Here is a 22136-nt window from a genome sequence, read left to right on the forward strand (position 1 = left end):
AACAGAGCTATCATGTAATTCAGGAATTCAGCTTCTCGGTTATTTATGAAAAACACTAACTTTAAAAGATATATGCACGTCTATGTTCACTGCATCATCATTTACAATAGATTAAAAGAATTAGATCTGAAAGACAGAGTGCCTGAAGAACCATGGACTGAGGTTCGTAACACTCTACAGGAGGCGGTGACCAAAATCATCCCCAAGAAAAAGAAATGCAAGAAGGCAAAACAGTTGCCTGAGGAGGCCTTACAAATAGAAAAGGAGAGAAGTGAAAGACAAGGAGAAATGGAAAGATATATCGATCTGAATGCAGAGTTCCAAAAAATAACAGGAGAGACAAGAAAGTCTTCTTGTGTGAACAATGAAAAGAAATAGAGGAAAGAAATAGAATGGGAAAGACTAGAGATCTCTTCAAGAAAAGTGGAGATACCAAGGGAACATTTCATGGGCACAAAAGGTGGGCACAACAAAGGACAGAAATGACAAGGACCAAACAGAAGCAGAAGATACTAAGAACAGGTGGCAAGAATACACACAGGAACTGTACAGATGAAGTCTTAAAGACCCAGATAACCATGATGGTGTGATCACTCACTTAGAGCCAGACATCCTGGAGTGTGAATTCAAGTAGGCCTTAGGAAGCATTACCACGAACAAAGCTAGGGGAGGTGACAGAATTCTAGGTGAGCTATTTCACATCCTAAAAGATGATGCTATTAAAGTGCTGCAGTCAGCAAAGTTGGAAAACTCAGCAGTAGCTGCAGGACTAGAAAAGGTCATTTTTCATTTCAATACCAAAGAAAGGCAATGCCAAAGAATGTTCAAATGACTGTATAATTGCATTCATTTCACATGCTAGCAAGGTAATGTTCAAAATCTTTCAAGCAAGGCTTCAATAGTATGCGAATCGAGAACTTCCAGATGTTGGAGCTGGATTTAGAAAAAGCAGAGGAACCAGAGATTAAATTGCTAACATGTGCTGGATCAGAGACAAAGCAAGAGAACTCCAGAAAAATATCTGTTTCGGCTTTATCAACTACACTAAAGACTTTGATGGTGTGGATTGTGACGAACTATGGAAAATGCTTAAAGGGATGGGAATACCAGACCACCTTACCTGCCTCCTAAGAAACCTGCATGCAGGTCAAGAAGCAACAGTTAGAACTGGACATGGAACAATGGACTGGTTGAAAATTGGGAAAGGAGTACATCAAGGCTATATGTTTTCACCTGCTTATTTAACTTATATGCAGAGTATATTCTGAAAAATGTTGGCCTGGATGAAGCACAAGCTGGTATCACAATTGTTGGGAGAAACACCAACAACCTCAGATATGCAGATGACACCACCCTAACGGCAGAGAGAGAAGATGAACTAAAAGGCCTCTTGATGAAAGTGAAAGAGGGAAGTGAAAAAGCTGGCTTAAAACTCAACATTCAAATAACTAATATCATAGCATCTGGTCCCATCATTTCAGAGCAAATAGATGGGGAAAAAGTGGAAACAGTGGCAGATTTTATTTTCTTGGGCTCCAAAATCACTGTGAAAAATGACTGAAGCCATGAAATTAAAAGACGCTTGCTCCTTGGAAGGAAAGTTACGACAAACCTAGACAGCATATTAAAAAGCAAAGACATCACCTTTGACAACAAAGGTCTGTCTAGTCAAAGCTATAGTTTTTCCAGTAGTCATCTATGGATGTGAGAGTTGGACCATAAAGAAGGCTGAGTGCCAAAGAATTGATGCTTTTGAACTGTGGTGCTGTGAAGACTGTTGAGAGTCCTCTGGACAGCCAGGAGATCAAACCACTCAATCCTAAAGAAATCAACCTTGAATATTCATTGGAAAGACTGATGCTAAAACTGAAGCTCCCATACTTTGGCCACTTGATACAAGAGTCAACTCACTGGAAAATACCCTGATGCTGCGAAAAACTGAGAGCAGGAGAAGAGGACGACAGAAGATAAGATGGCTGGATGGTATCATTGACTTGATGGACGTGAGTTTGAGCCAGCTCTGGGAGCTGGTGATGGACAGGGAAGCTGGGCATGCTGCAGTCCATGGGGTCACAAAGAGTCAGACACGACTGAGTGACTGAACAATAATGATATAGAAACAACCTAAGTATCCACTGAAAGATAAATGAACAAAGAATATGTTGTGTGTATATATAATAGAATATTCAGCCCTAAAAGAGAAGGAAATCTTGTCATTTGTGACAACCTGATGAACCCTTGAGGGCACTGTGATTAGTGAAATACGTCAAACAGAAAGACAAATATATTATGATCTCCCTTGTATGTCGAATCTAAAAAACAAAAAAAATAAGCTCATAGATAGAGCAGACTGGTGGCTGCCAGAGGTGAGGGTGGATGAAATGAGTGAAGAGAGTCAAACGATACAAACTTCGAGTTATTAAATAAGTAAGTCATCACAATGAAACATACAACATGGTAACTAGACTTGATAATATTGCATTATATATTTAAAAATTACTAAGAGAGTAGACATTAAAACTTCTCATCACAAAAAAACTTGTAATTACGTGCGGTGATGGATGTTAAAAAGATTTATTATTGTGATCATTTTACAACATATACAAATATCAAATCATTACGTTGTATCCATATAAAACTAGCAAAATATTACAACTCAATAAAACATTTTTAAAAATTGATGGAAGTTTTACTTTAAAAGAAAACAATTTTGTATCTCAAGTCCTTTGGAATAATTTAGAATGGATCCGTAAGTGAAGACTACATGTAAACTAAAGAAAAATCAGTAAAGATCCCACAAAGTAAACAAAGCAAAAAAACTGAAAAGTAAATAAATTAACCAGTTCTGGAATTTAATGAATGATTAAATTAAAATAAATTCCATCTATAAAATTAAAAATGATCAAAATTAGAACATTTATTGCTGTCAATGGCATGTTAAAACAGAAACTCCTATATCTTTATTGTGAATGGAAATTACTAGAATCTTTTGAGAAAATAGAGGCATAATCAATTTTACTATTGTTTATTCTTCATAACTCAATACCACTTATGGAAATCTATCGTAAGAATGTCAGTTACAGCACAAAGATTTCTCTGTGCTCTCATATTAGAAAAATTCATAATGCCTAAGAACAAAGAATAGCAAGAAGAGATAAGAAAGCCTCCCTCAATCATCAGTGCAAAGAAATAGAGGGAAACACAGGATGGGAAAGAGATTTCTTCCAGAGAAGGCAATGGCACCCCACTCCAGTACTCTTGCCTGGAAAATCCCATGGACAGAGGAGCCTGATAGGCTGAAGTCCATGGGGTAGCGAAGAGTCAGACACGACTGAGCGACTTCACTTTCACTCTTCACTTTCATGCATTGGAGAAGGAAATGGCAACCCACTCCAGCATTCTTGCCTGGAGAATCCCAGGGACGAGGGAGCCTGGTGGGCTGCCATCTATGGGGTCGCACAGAGTCAGACACGACTGAAGTGACTTAGCAGTAACAGTAGCAGAGATCTCTCCAAGAAAATTAGATAGCAAGGAAACAATTCATGCATCAGTTCAGTTCAGTTCAGTCACTCAGCCATGTCCGACTCAGCGACCCCATGAATCACAGCATGCCAGGCCTCCCTATCCATTACCAACTCCCAGAGTTTACCCAAACTCACGTCCATTGAGTTGGTGATGCCATCCAGCCATTTCACCCTCTGTCATCTCCTTCTCCTCCTGACCCCAATCCCTCCAGCATCAGGGTCTTTTCCAGTGAGTCAACTCTTCACATGAGGTGGCCAAAGTACTGGAGCTTCAGCTTCAGCATCAGTCCTTCCAATGAACACCCAGGACTGCTCTCATTAAGGATGGATTGGCTGGATGTCCTTGCAGTCAAAGGGACTCTCAAGAGTCTTCTCCAACACCACAGTTCAAAAGCATCAATTCTTTGGCACTCAGCTTTCTTCACAGTCCAAGTACCACATCCATACATGACCACTGGAAAAACCATAGCCTTGACTAGACGGACCTTTGTAGGCAAAGTAATGTCTCTGCTATTTTTTTTTTAATTTAATTTTGGCTGCATTGTGTCTTAGTTGCAGAGCACGGGCTCAGTTTTTGCAGCCTGCGGCCTTAGTTGCCCATTAGCATGTGGGAATCTTGGTTCCCTGTCCAGGGATTGAACTTGTGTCCCCTGCATTGCAAGGCAGGTTGTTAACCACTGGACCACCAGGGAAGTTCCTGTCTCTCCTTTTGAATATGCTATCTAGGTTGGTCATAACTTTTCTTCCAAGGGGTAAGCGTCTTTTAATTTCATGGCTGCAATCACCATCTGCAGTGATTTTGGAGCATAGACTGGCTCAATAAAGACAGAAACAGTATGGACCTAACAGAAGCAAAAGATATTAAGAAGAGGTGGCAAGAATACACAGAAGAACTGTAAAAAAAGATCTTCATAAGCCAGATGATCATGATAGTGTGATCACTCACCTAGAGCCAGACATCCTGGAATGCGAAGTCAAGTGGGCCTTAGGAAGCATCACTATGAGCAAAGCTAGTGGAGGTGATGGAATTCCAGTTGAGCTATTTCAAATCCTAAAAGATGATGCTGTGAAAGTGCTACACTCAATATGTCAGCAAATTTGGAAAGTCAGCAGTGGCCACAGGACTTAAAAAGGTCAGTTTTCATTCCAATCCCAAAGAAAGGCAATGCCAAAGAATGTTCAAACTACCACACAACTGCACTCATCTCACACACTAGGAAAGTAATACTCAAAATTTTCCAATCCAGGCTTCAACAATATGTGAACCATGAACTACCAGATGTTCAAGCTGGTAATAGAAAGGCAGAGGAGCCAGAGATCAAATTGCTAACACCCACTGGATCATCGAAAAAGCAAGAGAGTTCCAAAAAACATCTATTTCTGCTTTATTGACTATGCCAAAACCTTTGACTGTGTGGGTCACAACAAACTGGAAAATTCTGAAAGAGATGGGAATACCAGACCACCTGATCTGCCTCTTGAGAAATCTGTATGCAGGTCAGGAAGCAACAGCTAGAACTGGATATGGAACAACAGACGGGTTCCAAATAGGAAAAGGAGTACGTCAAGGCTGTATATTGTCACCCTGCTTATTTAACTTATATGCAAGAAGCACAAGCTGGAATCAAGACTATGGGAGAAATATCAATAACCTCAGATATGCAGATGACACCACCCTCATGGCAAAAAGTGAAGAAGAACTAAAGAGCCTCTTGATGAAAGTGAAAGAGGAGAGTGAAAATATTGGCTTAAAGCTCAACATTTTAGAAAAATAAGATTATGGCATCCAGTCCCATCACTTCATGGCAAATAGATGGGGAAACAGGGGAAACAGTGGAAACAGTGACAGACTTTATTTTGGGGGGCTCCAAAATCACTGCAGATGGTACTGCAGCCAAGAAATTAAAAGACACTTGCTCCTTGGAAGGAAAGTTATGACCAACCTAGACAGCATATTAAAAAACAGAGACATTACTTTGCCAACAAAGGTCCCTCTAGTCAAGGCTATGGTTTTTCCAGTAGTCATGGATGTATGTGAGAGTTGGTCTATAAAGAAAGCTGAGCGCTGAAGAATTGATGCTTTTAAACTGTGGTGTTGGAGAAGACTCTTGAGAGTCCCTTGGACTGCAAGGAGATCCAACCAGTCCATCCTAAAGGAGACCAGTCCTGAGTGTTCATTGGAAGGACTGAGGCTGAAGCTGAAACTCCAATACTTTGGCCACCTGATGCGAAGAACTGACTCATTTGAAAAGACCCTGATGCTGGGAAATATTGAAGGCAGGAGCAGAAGGGGATGACAGAGGATGAGATGGTTGGATGGCATCACCTACTCAATGAACATGAGTTTGAGTAAACTCTGGGTGTTGGTGATGGACAGGGAGGTCTGGCATGCTGCAGTCCATTGGGTCACAAAGATTTGGACATAACTGAGCAATTGAACTGCACTGAACTGAACAATAAAAAGTGGTTTAAGTAAATGTATTAGAGTACTTTCATGTCAGGACATATTTTTAGACCACTTTGAATGATATTCATTAAGAGTTTTAACAATCTGTCCAAATGTGTGTAACTATTTTAAGCAAAAAGAAAAAGCAAAATTATATATCTGGCATGAGTAAAATAACGTAAAAGTAAGCATAGAAAAAAAAAACTGGAAGTATATCAAGTGACTGTTACTCAAAAGTAAAACTAAGTTGAATTTTATATTTTCTACTTTGTATTTTTACATTTAAAATAAAAACCATGTATTACTTCTATAAAAAGCTCTTCCATTTTTAAAAAGCCCCATACTCAAACACATCCCTTTTACCCCCAAATATCAAATAATGGGTAGGATTTTCAACAATCAGGTCAGAAAAACTGAAAGAGCTAGGAGTAGTTCAGAGTAGGAATCGGGCTACAGAGGATGCTATCTCTGTCTCCAGAGTCTTCAGAAGCCCAGTAGGGACAGAAGGCAGAAGCAGAGGCTGGAGGTGAGGTAGAGACATCAGGGTTCATGGACAAAGATCATGAAGATGGACTGGTGTAGGCATCAGTAACCCAGACAAAAGGCTGAGGAGCAAGGTATCAGGGAGTCACCTGAATAGAAGGACTGGGGGCACTGGAAGCACAGAGAAAGCTTCCTGATGGGCCAGATTTGGTCAAAGAGTGAGAGTGAGCAGGGAATGGAGGTACCGTAGCTGAGGGTGCTGAGCATCCTTACTCCTCCCCAGAGTCAGGCCTCCAATCCACCAGCTGCAAAAAATCCAACTTTGTCCACCCTCCCTCTTATGTCACCAGATCTTTTCAGCCTGAAGTAAGATCCATGTGGCTATTAGACCAAAGAGTCCTTACACAAAAAGAAAAAAAACCAGTGAAACTCACCAGTCAAAGCTGTTGTATTCATTTGATGATTCTACCCACACGAACACCAAAAGCACAGACATGCAAAATGAAATGACCAGATATGGGTAAAATAATCGTTCTCCCTGGAAATAGAAAGAAGAAAGTATAATTAAGTTCCATTTACTCATGGTATCTCAGAAACATCTGCATACAATCATCAGAGGTCTGCATAGCTGTAGTGCAGCATTACCCTCCCTAGGCTAGAGAGACCTCTATATTCTTTTATCCCTATGGAAGCTTGTATAAGCCTGTTTATAACATTTACTACACTGAAATGCAATCATGTTTTTATCTGATGCAAATTTCTTCTTTGAGGAAAAGGAACTTTTGTTACAAATCTCTGTATTGCCAGTGTCTAGCACGGTTCCTTAAATGCAGCTGGCTCTTTGTAACCATCTGTTGAATTCATCCACCTCCTGTCTACCAAATGTTTGTTCAGTGATTCATTCACTGAGTCATTCATTCATTCATTATTCATCAGGTCATTTAGCCATTTATTTTCCCAGATTTGAGGAAGGGGAGAAGTAGGTTAGGGAATAAACCTTTTTTTTTTTTTTTTTTTGAGTAGTTTATCTTGCACAAAAACAAGGCCAGAGATTTCAAAAGCTACTTTCATTTTCTTCATTTCTCAATATAGTTATATAAGGTATTGGTAACCTCATGTTGCAGAAGAAAGAACTAAGTCTCAGAGAAGTAAAAGTAATTCACTCAAGGTCACACAGCCAAGAAGTATCAGATGCATTGCCCAGATCTGTGAGGCCAAAGCCAAGATGGAGGATATCTTTATGGAGAAGGTGTACAAACTGAGCCTTGAAGGTAGCTCCCTGCACTGAAAATTATATTACAAGTCAACCAAATCAGAGGTTGTCAAGCCCTTCCTGGGAACACTAGGTTTAATTTGCTACCTGAGTTATAATCCTAACATTTCTATATCACATGGATGAAAAATTCTGTTTCTTTGTGTCTTTCACACTGCTTGTATTCTGCAAAACATGGATTTAATAATCCCTGCCTTGTGCAAAATATGGGGTTACTGTGAAGTAAGAATTAAGAAATAAAATAGAAAACAGAGAGTACTGAAAGACCCATTCTGATGAGAGACATTATAGGTATCAAGGCACTAAACCACAACTTCTGCAGTGTAGGAAGCTGAAGAGAACAGGTTTTGACTCAGGTTATACTCACTCTCTACATAAAATATGTGTTGACTTTGATAAACATGTATCAGATAAAGTTACTCCCCTGCTTACAAGACTCCCAGATCTTCCCACTATACAAAAATATAATCCCAACTCCTTGCCACGAGCCAACGGTGCACATGATCAAGCCTTGTCCACCCCTGACCTCATCCCACTCTACACATCGACTCCATTTCTGAACTCCAGCCACGCTGGCTTTCTGTTTCTAGAATATGACCAAATCTGTTCCCACCTCAACAGTTTCACAGTTCCTGGTTCCTCTTCCTGGGGTATTTTTGCCCTCAGATGTACACATGGCTGGTTCCACCTTTATATTTAAGAGATTGCTCACATGACATTGCTTCAAAGCATCTTCTCTAACCAGGTTCCCATCCACCTAACCCATTTTCCTATGTATTATCTTCAAAGCTCTTATCACTGTCTAAAACCATCTTTCTTCATTACTGTTTATTATCTAACTCATCCCACTAGAATGTGAGGTATAGGAAGGCCAGAGGCCTTAGTGGTCTTACTCACTTACACACATTCAATAAACTTGTTCTTGTTGAATAAACACATCTCCTTATTTTGATTCTCACTGTTGTCACTCTTGCTCAAAAATTCAAAGGCTCCCCACTGTTTACAGGACAAAGTTCAAATATTTTAGGCTGACATAAAGATGCTACATGATTAGATTAAAATATTCCTTTCCAATCTGATCACTTACCATTTATCACCTTACCTGCACATAAATTCAATACTGGAAATTTGTTTTTCCCTAAACACACCACTGTGCTGCTCTATCTCTGGACTTCTGAGTACTGCATTTTCTCCACCCAGAATCCCCTATACCATCATTCCTATAAGTGGAAGATGACTTCACAGTCAGTGACTCCAAGAACAGTAAAATGACAGCTAACATTTATTTAGTGCTAACTGTATGCCAAGCCCAGTTCTAAGTATTTACACATTTTATCTCTTCTTTCCTCCCAACAAACTCCATTGGTGGGCACTGCTGATACCCTCTCCATCATTTAAATGAGGAATCAATCACTGGAATGTTAGGTAACTGGCCAAGGTCCCACAGTGGTTAAGCTCTAGTTTGGAGATAGTCAATGATGAAGTCATAAATTGAATCCAGCCAGCCTTTCCCCAGAACACAGGAATTTGTTTTTTTGCTATATGCTAGACTTCTTCCCCTGAGCATAAACAGGGCCTTGAGAATTGCCCAGGGACTTTGAAAATTGTATAGTTTAACGCCCTCTGTAGAGAGGCTCAGAGATGGCATATAACCAGCCCTAAAGCAGAGCTGGAACAAGCACCAAAACGTACTCCCAGGCACTGGTCCAGGGACTTTTCCATTATACCACACTGCCTCCAATGCCACCTTTCCTAGGAAACCTACATTTTTCTTTCACTCAATATCCTCTATAGCTCTCTTATAACTTACTTCATCATTCCTAAGTAATAAATATTTGTTGCATCAATTTACTGTTCTCCATTTTTACCATCACTTCACTAATCCAGGACACCAACATCTCTAACCTTGATTACTACTGTTGCTTTTCTCTTTGAAGGCAAACACACCTTTCTGCATTACTTTTGTACTGTCTAATGCATCTTCCACATGATCCAATAACCATTCCAAAACATAGTTCAGAAAACAATAGCAGCTTAAAATCTTTAGGGACTCTCAATTCCCTACATGGAAGAAGTCAAATTCTTAAAACCATACTGCATCTACCAGCTTCCTCTCTACGTTCACTTCCCATCACTTCTCCATTCATATCTTCTGCTCCACCTAAAATAAACCTCAGACCAAGCCTTTTGACTCCTCCTCCAATACCATTTCTTTTGCCACCCTCTATTCTTTATCTATCCAATTCTTAATCACATGTCACATTCTAAACAAAGTTATTTTCAGGTCCTTCCCTTATAACATGGATACAGACGTGCATGCATATGAATACACACACACAATTATACCATTTTTCTCAGTATATTGAGATTAAATGTATACTTGTCTTTTCCTCCAGTAGACTGTGAAATCCTTGAGTAGGTACAATGCCTGAGGAACTTGTGTTGTCCTCAGTCACTGGTATAGAAACCAAGTATCTGGAGAGGGGGGGCGGATATATGGACTGAAGGACACTCATGCCTAATGGGAAACCTCCCATTCCCAGTGCTTTCCTTGAGCTCCCCATGTCAGACAACAGAAATCAGTAATCCAACTGGTCAGAATACCAGACCCAGCTAGACCGAGTTTATAATTAAGTGAAGATACATAATATGGCCGTCCTTTTCTCACATCAGTGTACTCATCATTTCATCTCTTACATCAAAGTGCCCAGCACAGAGGCCCAAAATATGGTTTAAAGAAAGAAAGAGGTGCTCAATGAGGATATACCACATGCTACCACTCAGCCTTACCAGTGATCCTTCATTAGAGAAAATCAAATACTTGCCTGACCAATAATAAAGGAGCACCTTATTTTCTACCGGCTGGTTTTTGTTTTTCATAAGCACAGCTCCTTTCATAAGCACAACTCACACTGAAGAGAGATTTAAGAATTCAACTATTCCTATACTCCACAGCCAAAAACATCTGACTGACCTAGATCTTACTTTTTTCTTCCAGGTTCACTTATTAATAAAAGAAAAGATGAATAAGTTAATAACAGAATGACAAGAAAGAAATTAATAATAAAAGTGAAAGAAAACAAGCACATGTTTCAGGAAAAGTAACTGTGGCCCCAGAATTGTGGCAGACCTTTCACAGAAAAGCTAGAGCCCCTGCCCAGTCCTGAAGACTTTAGTGAGCCTGTATGAGGATTGGAACCAGCCCATGTTTCCCAAATTAAGAAAATGTGATCCAGCTTCTTCCCATCTCTCTGTACCAAAGAGCAGCACTGTCCATGTTTAAATTTTTTCTCCTGTTTGATTTTCCAGTGGCAGCTGTAGCAGCCAATAATGGTAGTAACAAAGCATTTGTGGTTGAAGATGTGTAAAATCCACGGAGTATCCTTTTTTTGTTTTCTTGTCTGGCTCTGAGGTTCAATCTTGTTGGCCTTCATAGGCATGGTTCACCTTTTTGCTGTAATGACAAATAAAACAATCAGGATCTAGTAGTTTCTTCAAATGTTTCCTACCCTACCATTCTATAGAAAGTTCCATCAAAATAGATGGATTTAAAAAATTTTTTACCATCTAGGATAATGCACTAGATTTGGTATAGGAGATGAGAGCTTCATCCTATCTCTCCCATTATCTACTTGAGTGTTTCCTGCAGTCATTGCACCATTCAAAGTTTAGTTTTCCCAGCTCTAAAAACAGGACCATGTTCTCTGCCCTAGACAACTAACAGACACTGAAGGCATCAAATTCAATAATATGGAAAGTAAAAATTTTTTTAACTTTATTATGCTCTTGAAATAACCTGAAAACTTAGGCAACACAAAGGAGTTACATCAAAAACACAGTCTTTGACTAATAAGTGACTCAGACACACAGCTGCCTACCCTTCATAATCCAGATGCTTTAAAAGACTGATAAAGAGAAAAACCTCAAAACTAGCTAGCAAAGAAGACATACTACATGTAGAGGAAAAAAGGTAAGAATGTCTTCTTAACATTCTTTCAACAACAAAGATTTCTCATTGAAAACAACACAAGCCAGAAGACAGAGGAGCAACATCTGTAAAGAACTTAAAAAATGAAAAAAGTTAACCTAGAATTCAGAACTCAGCAAAAACATAAAAGATGAATGTGAAATAAAAACCTTTTCAGATATTTGAAACAGTAAGAATTAATCAATAAGTGATTTATACTATGAGAAATTTTAAAGAAAGGCATTGAGTATGAAGGGGAAAAGTACCTGGTGGGAATCCACATCTACATAAAGGAATAAAGTACACTGAAAATATTAAATATATCAATGGATATAAAATACTGTTTTTATTTTTTTAATTATTTCAGAATTTAATAAACTGTTTGAAGCAGAAGCAAAAAAAAAATGACTATTGTAGCTTATAACAACTATAAAAGTAAAATGTATGACAATGATTCCAAGGCCAGGAGCAGAAAATGAAACTACATTGCTGTATAGTTCTCATACTATATATAAAGTGGTGCAGTATTACTTGAAAATAGAGTCAAATATGTGAAAAAAAAAAGTATGCTATAAACTTCAAAGTGATCTCTGGAAAAAGGTGCACATATATAATAAGTCAAATAGGAGATAAAATGAAATCATAAATATTACTCAATCCAAGAGAAAACAAGAAAAAAAAGATACATAGAACAGGAGAACAAATAGGGAGCAAATAGTAAATGCCAGATTTAAGCCTAAATACATCAGTGTGTGTTAGTCACGCAGTCATATCTGACTCCTTGCAACCCCATGAACTGTAGCCCACCAGGCTCTTCTGTCCATGGAATTCTCCAAGCAAGAATACTAGAGTGGCTTGCCGTTTCCTTCTCCAAAATACAGCAGTAATTCCTTTCAATGCAAATGAACTAAATGCTCCATTTTAAAAAACAACAAAATTGACTAACTGGATTAAGAGAACAAGCAACAAGCAGCTCCTTACAAGAGTTTGGTTTGTTAAGATAAATTTAGAAAAAAAAATGGAAAAAGACAGTCCAGTACTTAGGACTCTCTGCTCTCACTGCCAAGGGCCTGGGTTCAAACTCTGGTCAGGGAACTAAGATCCCACAAGCTGCATCGTGCAGCACAAAAACAGGAAAAAAGAAAAAGATACACCTTGTACATGTATCAGCATTCAACTAGCAGGATAATGCCATGGACCAAGCATGGACAAAACTTCAATCACATATAACAAAAAGTTTCTGCTACTCACACATCTGAGCTGATCTGCTATCCATTCTGGTGATCTAGACTGGCCTCAGCTATTACGACCAGACAACTCTGCTCCATGTGTCACTCAACCAGGCTGACCTGAGTATGTTTTCATGGTGATGGAAGTCATCCAAGAGAGCAAGCCTCAATGTGCAAGCCCATTTCAAGCTTCTGCATCAAGGGATGTCTTGAAGTCAAAGTCAGCTCATGGTAGAGGACACAGTACAGTTGCATGGCAAAGGGTGTGAACACAAGGGTGTAACTAAAGGAAGGATGAAAACTGAAGCCAAATGATATAATCTACCTCACTATATTATCATTAAATCAAAAAACTTTGAGGCAAAAGCATTAGCAGAGACAAAGAGTGACATGTATAATGATGAAGAAATATTTTTAAACATTTGTGGGCACCTAATTACATAGCCTGTGAAGGAGAAATAGACAAATCCACAACCACGGTAGGAAATTTAGCACACTCCTCTCAATAAATGATATAATAAGCAGATTTAAAAAGTGTCTGTAAGGATACAGAAGATGTTAACATTTAATTAATAAACTAGTTTTAACTAACATTTATAAAAACTGTACTCAATGACTGCAGAGTTTTATGTTCAAGCGAAAATGTATCAAAAAACACAATTAAGCCGGAAATCAGTAAGAAAAAGAGACCTAGAAAATCCCACACTTGAGAATTAAACACCATATTTATAAAAACCCATGGGTCAAAGGAAAATGACCACAGCTGAACTGAGAAAACAGTCTGAACTGGTTGATGAACTTACATGAACTTGTTGTGAACAAAAGTTCTGTGTCTGGGAGGAAGGTAAGCTGCTTGAATACTAAATAAAAGGCAACATTTAAAGCAGAATCATTACCATAACCATTTTCCATATGTACAGATCTCTAACTTTGTGTATATCAGCCAGAGTAGCCAAGTTCATATGAAAATCAATAATATTTAAGGAAAGATCAATAAATATTGTTTCCCTTGCAGCTCCTTCTGAGATTTCCAAACGCATGTATTCAACAGCCTATTGAAATCTCCACTTAAATTTCTTACAAGCATTTCAAACTAACATGTCCAACACTGAATCCTTCACTTTCCCTCCAAAACCTATTCCTCCTGAAGTCTGTCCCATTTCAGTAAATGACACCACTCTTCACCTACTTGCCTGAGGCGAAAAGGACTGAGCTACCAGAAGAACTCACCCTCACCCCATAAAAACTAGAAAACTGGGAAAATATATATATAACTACTATAAGAGGTCAAAAAGGCAGCGATGAGCAGTGATCCTCGATTAGAGAAACCAACGAACATGCCTTTCACACCTGCAGTGACTTCTACATAAGCCGAGGCACCGGGCATGTAGCGGAGCTTGGTGGGCCCCCCACCCATCCCCCCTATTCACCCTCCCTCACTCCCCCACTCTTCACCTCCCCCAACCCCCGTCTCAGATGGGGATTGGGGACTGGCTCAGGTCCTCAGCATCCTCTGTAGAGCAGAGAGGATAATGGTAGCTTCAGCTTAACTGGAGGACGTGGTGAGGATGAGCAGACAGGATAGAGTGCCTCAGGTGTGCCTGCCAACTTGAGAGTATTAATGTAGCTTTCTCTTTCTGGAGATGCTTAAGGGGGAAGTACTTATGGTGACTTCACCACAGGAAACCTAAATCTGGAATTCAAGCTGGAGGGGCCGACATCTCTCAAGCTGAAGGAGCCGACATCTCTCAAGATGGAGGCCAAGCAAAATAAGACGCACAAGGCTGGAGCGCGGTGGGCGTGGCCAGGGGCGTGGCCTCGGGTGCCTAGTCAGACGCTAAGACTGAATTTAAAGCCAACCGCAAACCTTAGCTCAGACCATCACGCTTTAAATGTTTTTTAAGGTTTGCCGTGTTTATTTTATTTTTGGTTCGTCTAAAAATACTATTTTCGTTCTTCTAAAAATAACATAAACTTAGTTCTTGTTAATCACTTAGTTCAGGCATTTATATTCTAGCCCAGTTATTCATAGTATTTTTTAGCTATTTTTTCTTGCCCTTTTTTCCCCCAAGCTGCTTCAAAAACAGACCTGTGTAGTTTTGTTTCTTTGTTTAATCTTTGATTCACGCAGCTATTTCTCTAGCTCTGATTTTATTTCTGAGCTCTAAATTCTTGTACCCATCTTCCTGCTGGTCATCTTCATCTGAATGTCCTGGGGTAGACATGTCAAATTCAGCAAACTCTCACCTGAATTATCTTTCCCTTCTAATCCCCTCCATCACCTGTGAGTGCTTCCAGATTGCCAAATAACAAGATCTGAAACCTAGGCCTCATTCTTAACTCCTTCTTTTCCTCTGCAAACCCCCCTCCCTCCTAATAGGAACCAAGTTCTGTTTGTTATACTTCCTATTCATTTCTATCCATGTCTCCTAGTCCGTCTTTTTCCATGTTGATTTCAATGCCTCCTAGGCCTGTAATCACCTCCCTGGGTACCAACTGCTTAGTATTGTTATAGTAAGCCTTTAAGGAAGTTGTAGTTACTACAGTTGACTCCCAAAGAATCTCACTACTTCCAGTTTACCTTCCCCAAAATCTACCTTTAAAACATCAGGTAGTAAGTGATCTACAGGAGTTAGGCACTAATTGCCTTAATGTGTTTTAGTGTATGGTGTTCTAATTGGCATGCTGTGTGAAGCATTACCCAGATTGTACAAAGAGGAGGCCTTATGCAGACAACATTTAGCAACTGTGTCGGTTGGCTGGTCAATTAATTTGACATCTGGCAACCTCTGCTGCTGCTGCCGCTAAGTCACTTCAGTCGTGTCCGACTCTGTGCGACCCCATAGACGGCAGCCCCCCAGGCTCCCCCATCCCTGGGATTCTCCAGGCAAGAGTACTGGAGTGGGTTGCCATTTCCTTTTCCAATGCATGAAAGTGAAAAGTGAAAGTGAAGTAGCTCAGTCCTGTCCAACCCTCAGCGACCCCATCGACTGCAGCCTTCCAGGCTCCTCCCTCCAGGGGTTTTCTAGGCGAGAGTACTGGAATGGGGTGCCATTGCCTTCTCCGCTGGCAACCTCTAGTGAGAACCAAAAGCTGTTAGCCAACATAAATTTCCTTGACCAATCGCAGTCCCATAGAAACTACAGAAAAAGAAAAGGACCTCAGCAAGAATAGAATATTTTTTCTCTTTTTCAGATTACAGCATAAATTCAAGCTTGAGAGGATGAAAATATTAAATATATATCTTTAGAAAAATGACCTAAAATTTTTTAGAAGTTTCATTGCAGTCAATAACTACTCTAAAGAAAATTAAAATGTATACAAATAAAAGGAAAAGTGTGAAAAGCTTAATGACAACATAAGTTAAGTAGCAAAGAAAAAAAGAAAAGAAAATGATTTTTCTATATATTACAAATAAAACTGGACAGTTATTTGACATTTGTTTTCAACAATTATTTTTACAAACTATATGCTCAAAGTTTAGAATTATACAATTTTACTATATTTTTCAGTTCAGTTGCTCAGTCGTGTCCAACTCATTGCGACCCCATGAATTGCAGCACGCCAGGCCTCCCTGTCCATCACCAACTCCCGGAGTTCACTCAAACTCTTGTCCATCGAATCGGTGATGCCATCCAGTCATCTCATCCTCTGTAGTCCCTCTTTCCTCCTGCCCCCAATCCCTCCCAGCATCAGAGTCTTTTCCAATGAGTCAACTCTTCGCATGAGGTGGCCAAAGTATTGGAGTTTCAGCTTCAGTGTCACTCCTTCCAAGGAACACCCAGGACTGATCGCCTTTAGAATGGACTGGTTGGATCTCCTTGCAGTCCAAGGAACTCTCAAGAGTCTTCTCCAACACCACAGTTCAGAAGCATCAATTCTTTGGTGCTCAGCTTGCTTCACAGTCCAACTTTCACATCCATACATGACCACTGGGAAAACCATAGCCTTGACTAGACGGACCTTTGTTGGCAAAGTAATGTCTCTGCTTTAGAATATGCTGTCTAGGTTGGTCATAACTTTTCTTCCAAGGAGCAAGCATCTTTTAATTTCATGGCTGCAATCACCATCTCCAGTGATTTCGGAGCCCCCCAAAATAAAGTCTGTCACTGTTTCCATTGTTTCCCCATCTATCTGCCATGAAGTGATAGGACCAGATGCCATGATCTTCGTTTTCTAAATGTTGAGCTTTAAGCCAACTATTTCACTCTCCTTTTTCACTTTCATCAAGAGGCTTTTTAGTCCCTCTTCACTTTCTGCCATAAGGGTGTTGTCATCTGCATATCTGAGGTAATTGATATTTCTCCCAGCAATCTTGATTCCAGCTTGTGCTTCTTCCAGTCCAGCATTTCTCGTGATGTACTCTGCATACAGGTTAAATAAGCAGGGTGACAATACACAGCCTTGATGTACTCCTTTTCCTATTTGAACCAGTCTGTTGTTCCATGTCCAGTTCTAACTGTTGCTTCCTGGCCTGCATACAGATTTCTCAAGAGGCAGGTCAGGTGGTCTGGTATTCCCATCTCTTTCAGAATTTTCCACAGTTGATTGTGATCCACACAGTCAAAGGCTTTGGCATAGTCAATAAAGCAGAAATAGATGTTTTTTCTGGAACTCTCTTGCTTTTTCCATGATCCAGCAGATGTTGGCAATTTGATCTCTGGTTCCTCTGCCTTTTCTAAAACCAGCTTCAACATCTGGAAGTTCATGGTTCATATATTGCTGAAGTCTGGCTTGGAGAATTTTGAGCATTACTTTACTAGCGTGTGAGATGAGTGCAATTGTGCGGTAGTTTGAGCATTCTTTTGCATTGCCTTTCTTTGGAATTGGAATGAAAACTGACCTTTTCCAGTCCTGTGGCCACTGCTGAGTTTTCCAAATTTGCTGGCATATTGAGTGCAGCACTTTCACAGCATCATCTTTCAGGATTTGAAATAGCTCAACTGGAATTCCATCACCTCCGCTAGCTTTGTTCATAGTGATGCTTTCCAAGGCCCACTTGACTTCACATTCTAGGATGTCTGGCTCTAGATGAGTGATCATACCATTGTGATTATCTTGGTCATGAAGATCTTTTTTGTACAATTCTCCTGTGTATTCTTGCCACCTCTTCTTAATATCTTCTGCTTCTGTTAGGTCCTTAGCATTTCTGTCCTTTTTATCAAGCCCATCTTTGCATGAAAAGTTCCCTTGGTATCTCTAATTTTCTTGAAGAGATCTCTAGTCTTTCCCATTCTGTTGTTTTCCTCTATTTCTTTGCATTGATCGCTGAAGAAGGCTTTCTTATCTCTTCTTGCTATTCTTTGGAACTCTGCATTCAGATGCTTATATCTTTCCTTTTCTCCGTTGCTTTTCACCTCTCTTCTTTTCACAGCTATCTGTAAGGCCTCCCCCATCAGCCATTTTGCTTTTTTGCATTTCTTTTCCATGGGGATGGTCTTGATCCCTGTCTCCTGTACAATGTCACAAACCTCTGTCCATATTTTTAATTAACCCTATAAAGCATAGTATTAGTCCCTGAAATTAAGATATTAAATAATTAAGTATATTTCAAAACCAAATGTAAATGTATAAATAAATACATACAGTATGAATGAGAATATCATGGCCTTAACTCTTGAAGCACGTAGCACAGAACTTGATATTCTGATAAATTTAGTTGTAACATCTATAACTTTTATAATGAGGCCTAGTTGATTAAGATCAATATATATTAACAAGACAACATAGGCATAGAAGGATGAATGACATATGGTCACACTCTGAATGAGTGGATGTCCATCTAGTAGAGTGGATGTCAGAAATAATGATCAAATGTGATAAATACCTTGTATGATGAACAAATGAGAGCTTATAGATGTTCCATTAAAAGTCATCACTTTGCTTTTGCACAGCAAAGGAAACTATAAATAAGGTGAAAGACAACCTTCAGAATGGGAGAAAATAATAGCAAATGAAATAATTGAGAAAGGATTAATTTCCAAAACATACAAGCAGGTCATACAACTCAATACCAGGAAAACGAAGAATCCAATCTAAAAGCGGGCTAAAGAACTAAATAGGCATTTCTCCAAAGAAGACATACAGATGGCTAACAAACACATGAAGAAATGCTCAACATCACTTATTATTAGAGAAATGCAAATCAAAACTACAATGAGATATCACCTCACACCAGTCAGAATGACCAGCATCTAAAAATCCACAGATAACAACTGCTGGAGGGGATGTGGAGAAAAGGCAAGCCTCTTGCACTGCTGGTGGGGATGTAAATTGATACAGTCACTATGGAAGACAGTATGGAGATTCCTTACAAAGTTAGGAATAAAACCACCATAAGACCCAGCAATACCACTTCTAGGCATTTAGCCCAAGGAAACCAAAACTGAAAAAGACACATGTACCCCGATGTTCATTGCAGCACTGTTTATAGTATCTTGGATGTGGAAGCAACCTAGATATCCATCAACAGATGAATGGATAAAGAAGCTGTGGTACATATATGCAATAGAATACTACTCAACCATAAAAAGGGACACATTTGAGTCAGTCCTAATGAGGTGGATGACCTAAAGCCTAATATAAAAAGTGAAGTAAGTCAGAAAGAGAAAAACAAATATCATGTACTAAAGCATAAATATGGGATCTAGAAAGATGATACTGATGAACCTACTCACAGAGCAGCAATGAAGATGCAGACATAGAGAACAGACTTATGGACAAGGGCAGGGAAAAGGAAGGAGAGGATGAGAAGAACGGAGAGAGTGGCATGGAAGCATATACATGAACATATGTAAAATAGATAGCCAATGGAAATTTTCTGTATGATTCAGTGACCACAAACTGGGGCTATGTAATAACCTAGAGGAATGAGAAAGGGTGGGAGGTGGAAGGGAGTTTCAAGAGGGAGCGGACATATGTACACCTATGATTAATTCTTGTTGATGTATAATAGAAATCAAACAGATATTGTAAATCAATCATCAATCAATTAAAGATAAAAAAATAATTATTAAAGGAAAAGTAAATAAAATACAAACCTGAACATGGTTAAAATTCATTCCTAAGCTCCCTAAATTGGATCCTACCTTTCTCTCCAGCTTCATCTTCCCCCTTACTCTCCTTCATTCCCACTCATATTGAAACCCCAGCAAAAGCAAATCCCTTGTACTGCTCCCCTAGATCACTATGTACGTTTATTCATGATGTCCCTACTTCCAGGCTGACCCACTTCCCATCCTCAACTTTCACCTGGCTAACACCTCTTGTTAGTGTAAGACTCAGTTTAAGAAGTCTTCTCTGATCATCACCACCTATTCCTCACCAGCAAACTTGGTTAAATACTTGCTCCTCTTGTCCTGTATGTCCCTTGAAATGGTTGCACCCACTGAGATTAGGTAGCAAGCAAGGGATTAAGCAATCTTTTGTGATATGAAGATTGTCTGGAACTTCATTCTGATTTCTTCTTTAGACATCTTTTCCTCTTTTCATATCAACAGAGAATGAGGCATAGGTCCCATTAGGGCAAATACAGACCTGATCCTGTCACTCTTGGTTTTAAAGCAGAGGCAAGCAAAACAAAACTAAAGCACGCAAAACAGAATGTAGAAAAGGCCACCAAAGAGCTTATCAAATAAGTCTAATTATCACATTCTTATTTCGAAGAACCTTAGTATTCAGTTAATCTCTATGGGAGGCTTTAACTTTTAACTTCCCTGTTAAAAATCAGGAATGAAAGTTGACTTCAGGACATGATGTGTTTTACATAAGAAACCACAGATTCCCACTGATACCTAGGAAAGGTTTTTTCCCCAGCTTTATTGTCCCAACAGAACTAACTCAATTTTGTAAATTCATTATAAATCTAATTAAATTGTTCTTTTGTAATTATTTGTATTATTTTAAGTTTGATGGACCCTTTCCAATCCAGATAAAAGTATGATGAACACAAAAGATTGTGTTGGAAGAGTTAGTACATTTTAAGACTCCTTCATAACTACAAACTGAAAGTTTGCTAGTCATTTCTTCAAAACTCTCTTTTCCTTCTGCAGAACATAAGCTTTTAGTCCAAAAGTTTCCATAAGGAGCAAGCTGACCTGTGATTTTTCCTTTTTCCCTAGTGATCATTGTTACACTACCATCTGAGGGGAAAATCTACTAAAAACAACATAAGAGAATTTGTAGTTTGCTATAGACTGTAAAGCCTAATTCAAATACTTTAAAAATGTATATTTTTTTCTTCTCTCTCTCTCTCTCTCACACACACACATACACATACTCACAAAGTCGTTTGCTATTTAAACACCCAGACTGATGCATGGTCACCTAGGTTGTGTGTACAGAAATTTCACAGCAAAATATAAGAGGCTTATATGTTATACAACATATTCTTTTACATAAGAATATATAATATTAGTATATAATATATATATATATATATACACTTATAAGAAGTATTATAAAAGTGTAGCAAATTCCTAACTTTGCCTGCTTTTGAAAGTCTAGGCAATAGGTATCTCAACTTTTTTTTTTTCTAATTACTATAAGAGCAATTTTATTGCTCACTACTTGGACTGAAGGATGAGTCAGGAGTTACAAGTCAGGAGTTGTTTTAAATAAAGGTTATCTAAATATTAAAATTGATAAAATTGACACAAAGAAAGGGATAAACTTGAGACCTATGGATACATGTCACCTCACCAGCTGATGCTAGCCTCTGATTTCTCTTTCTTGGCAGCATCCTGGGGCTTGATATACATTCTAGCCCATATGTGCAGCAGTATATCAAGCCCAAAGTTTGGGCATTATCACTACTAAATAAATACGATATTCGTGTTTTAAGAAATATCCTTATTTTAAAAAAAGAGTCTCCTTTTAAATGAAAGATCACTGAAATTAATGCTTTGCTTTTAATATACCATGATAAAGAAATATTGAACTGCAAGTCTGAAAGAGATACTAAATATTAATATTAGGGCTTACTCTCAGCAATTTGGCAAGAAAGAAAAAGAGGCCCAGCCAGGATTTTGAACAGAGTAGCCTCAAGCAGCCTCAAGTAGATACAGGTTTTTATAAGTGTTGATTGACTATTGATTCTGTGGCCAGGAACCAGTTATTGGCTAAGATGTGCCTAGTTGTTGGTTCTTCTATAAAACCTTCAGTTTAGTACCAATAAGAAAGTATGAGGTATAAAGCATCCTGAAAAACCGGGTTG

General features: G+C 38.9%; 1 protein-coding gene across 1 annotated transcript in view; it reads right to left on the reverse strand.

Annotated features, from left to right (window-relative positions):
• Positions 1-11166, reverse strand: part of LOC138083519 (glycerophosphodiester phosphodiesterase domain-containing protein 4-like) — a 128573-nt gene extending 117407 nt beyond the window's left edge. The window contains exons 1-2 of the mRNA XM_068977379.1: positions 10984-11166; positions 6888-6991 (exon numbers count right to left, since the gene is read on the reverse strand). Coding sequence (XP_068833480.1) covers positions 6888-6991; positions 10984-11166 — 287 coding nt within the window. The remainder of the gene's footprint in view (positions 1-6887; positions 6992-10983) is intronic.
• Between the last annotated feature and the right edge of the window lie 10970 nt (positions 11167-22136).

This window comes from Capricornis sumatraensis, chromosome 8 (assembly GCF_032405125.1).
Source record: "Capricornis sumatraensis isolate serow.1 chromosome 8, serow.2, whole genome shotgun sequence".
NCBI classification, from domain to species: domain Eukaryota; kingdom Metazoa; phylum Chordata; class Mammalia; order Artiodactyla; family Bovidae; genus Capricornis; species Capricornis sumatraensis.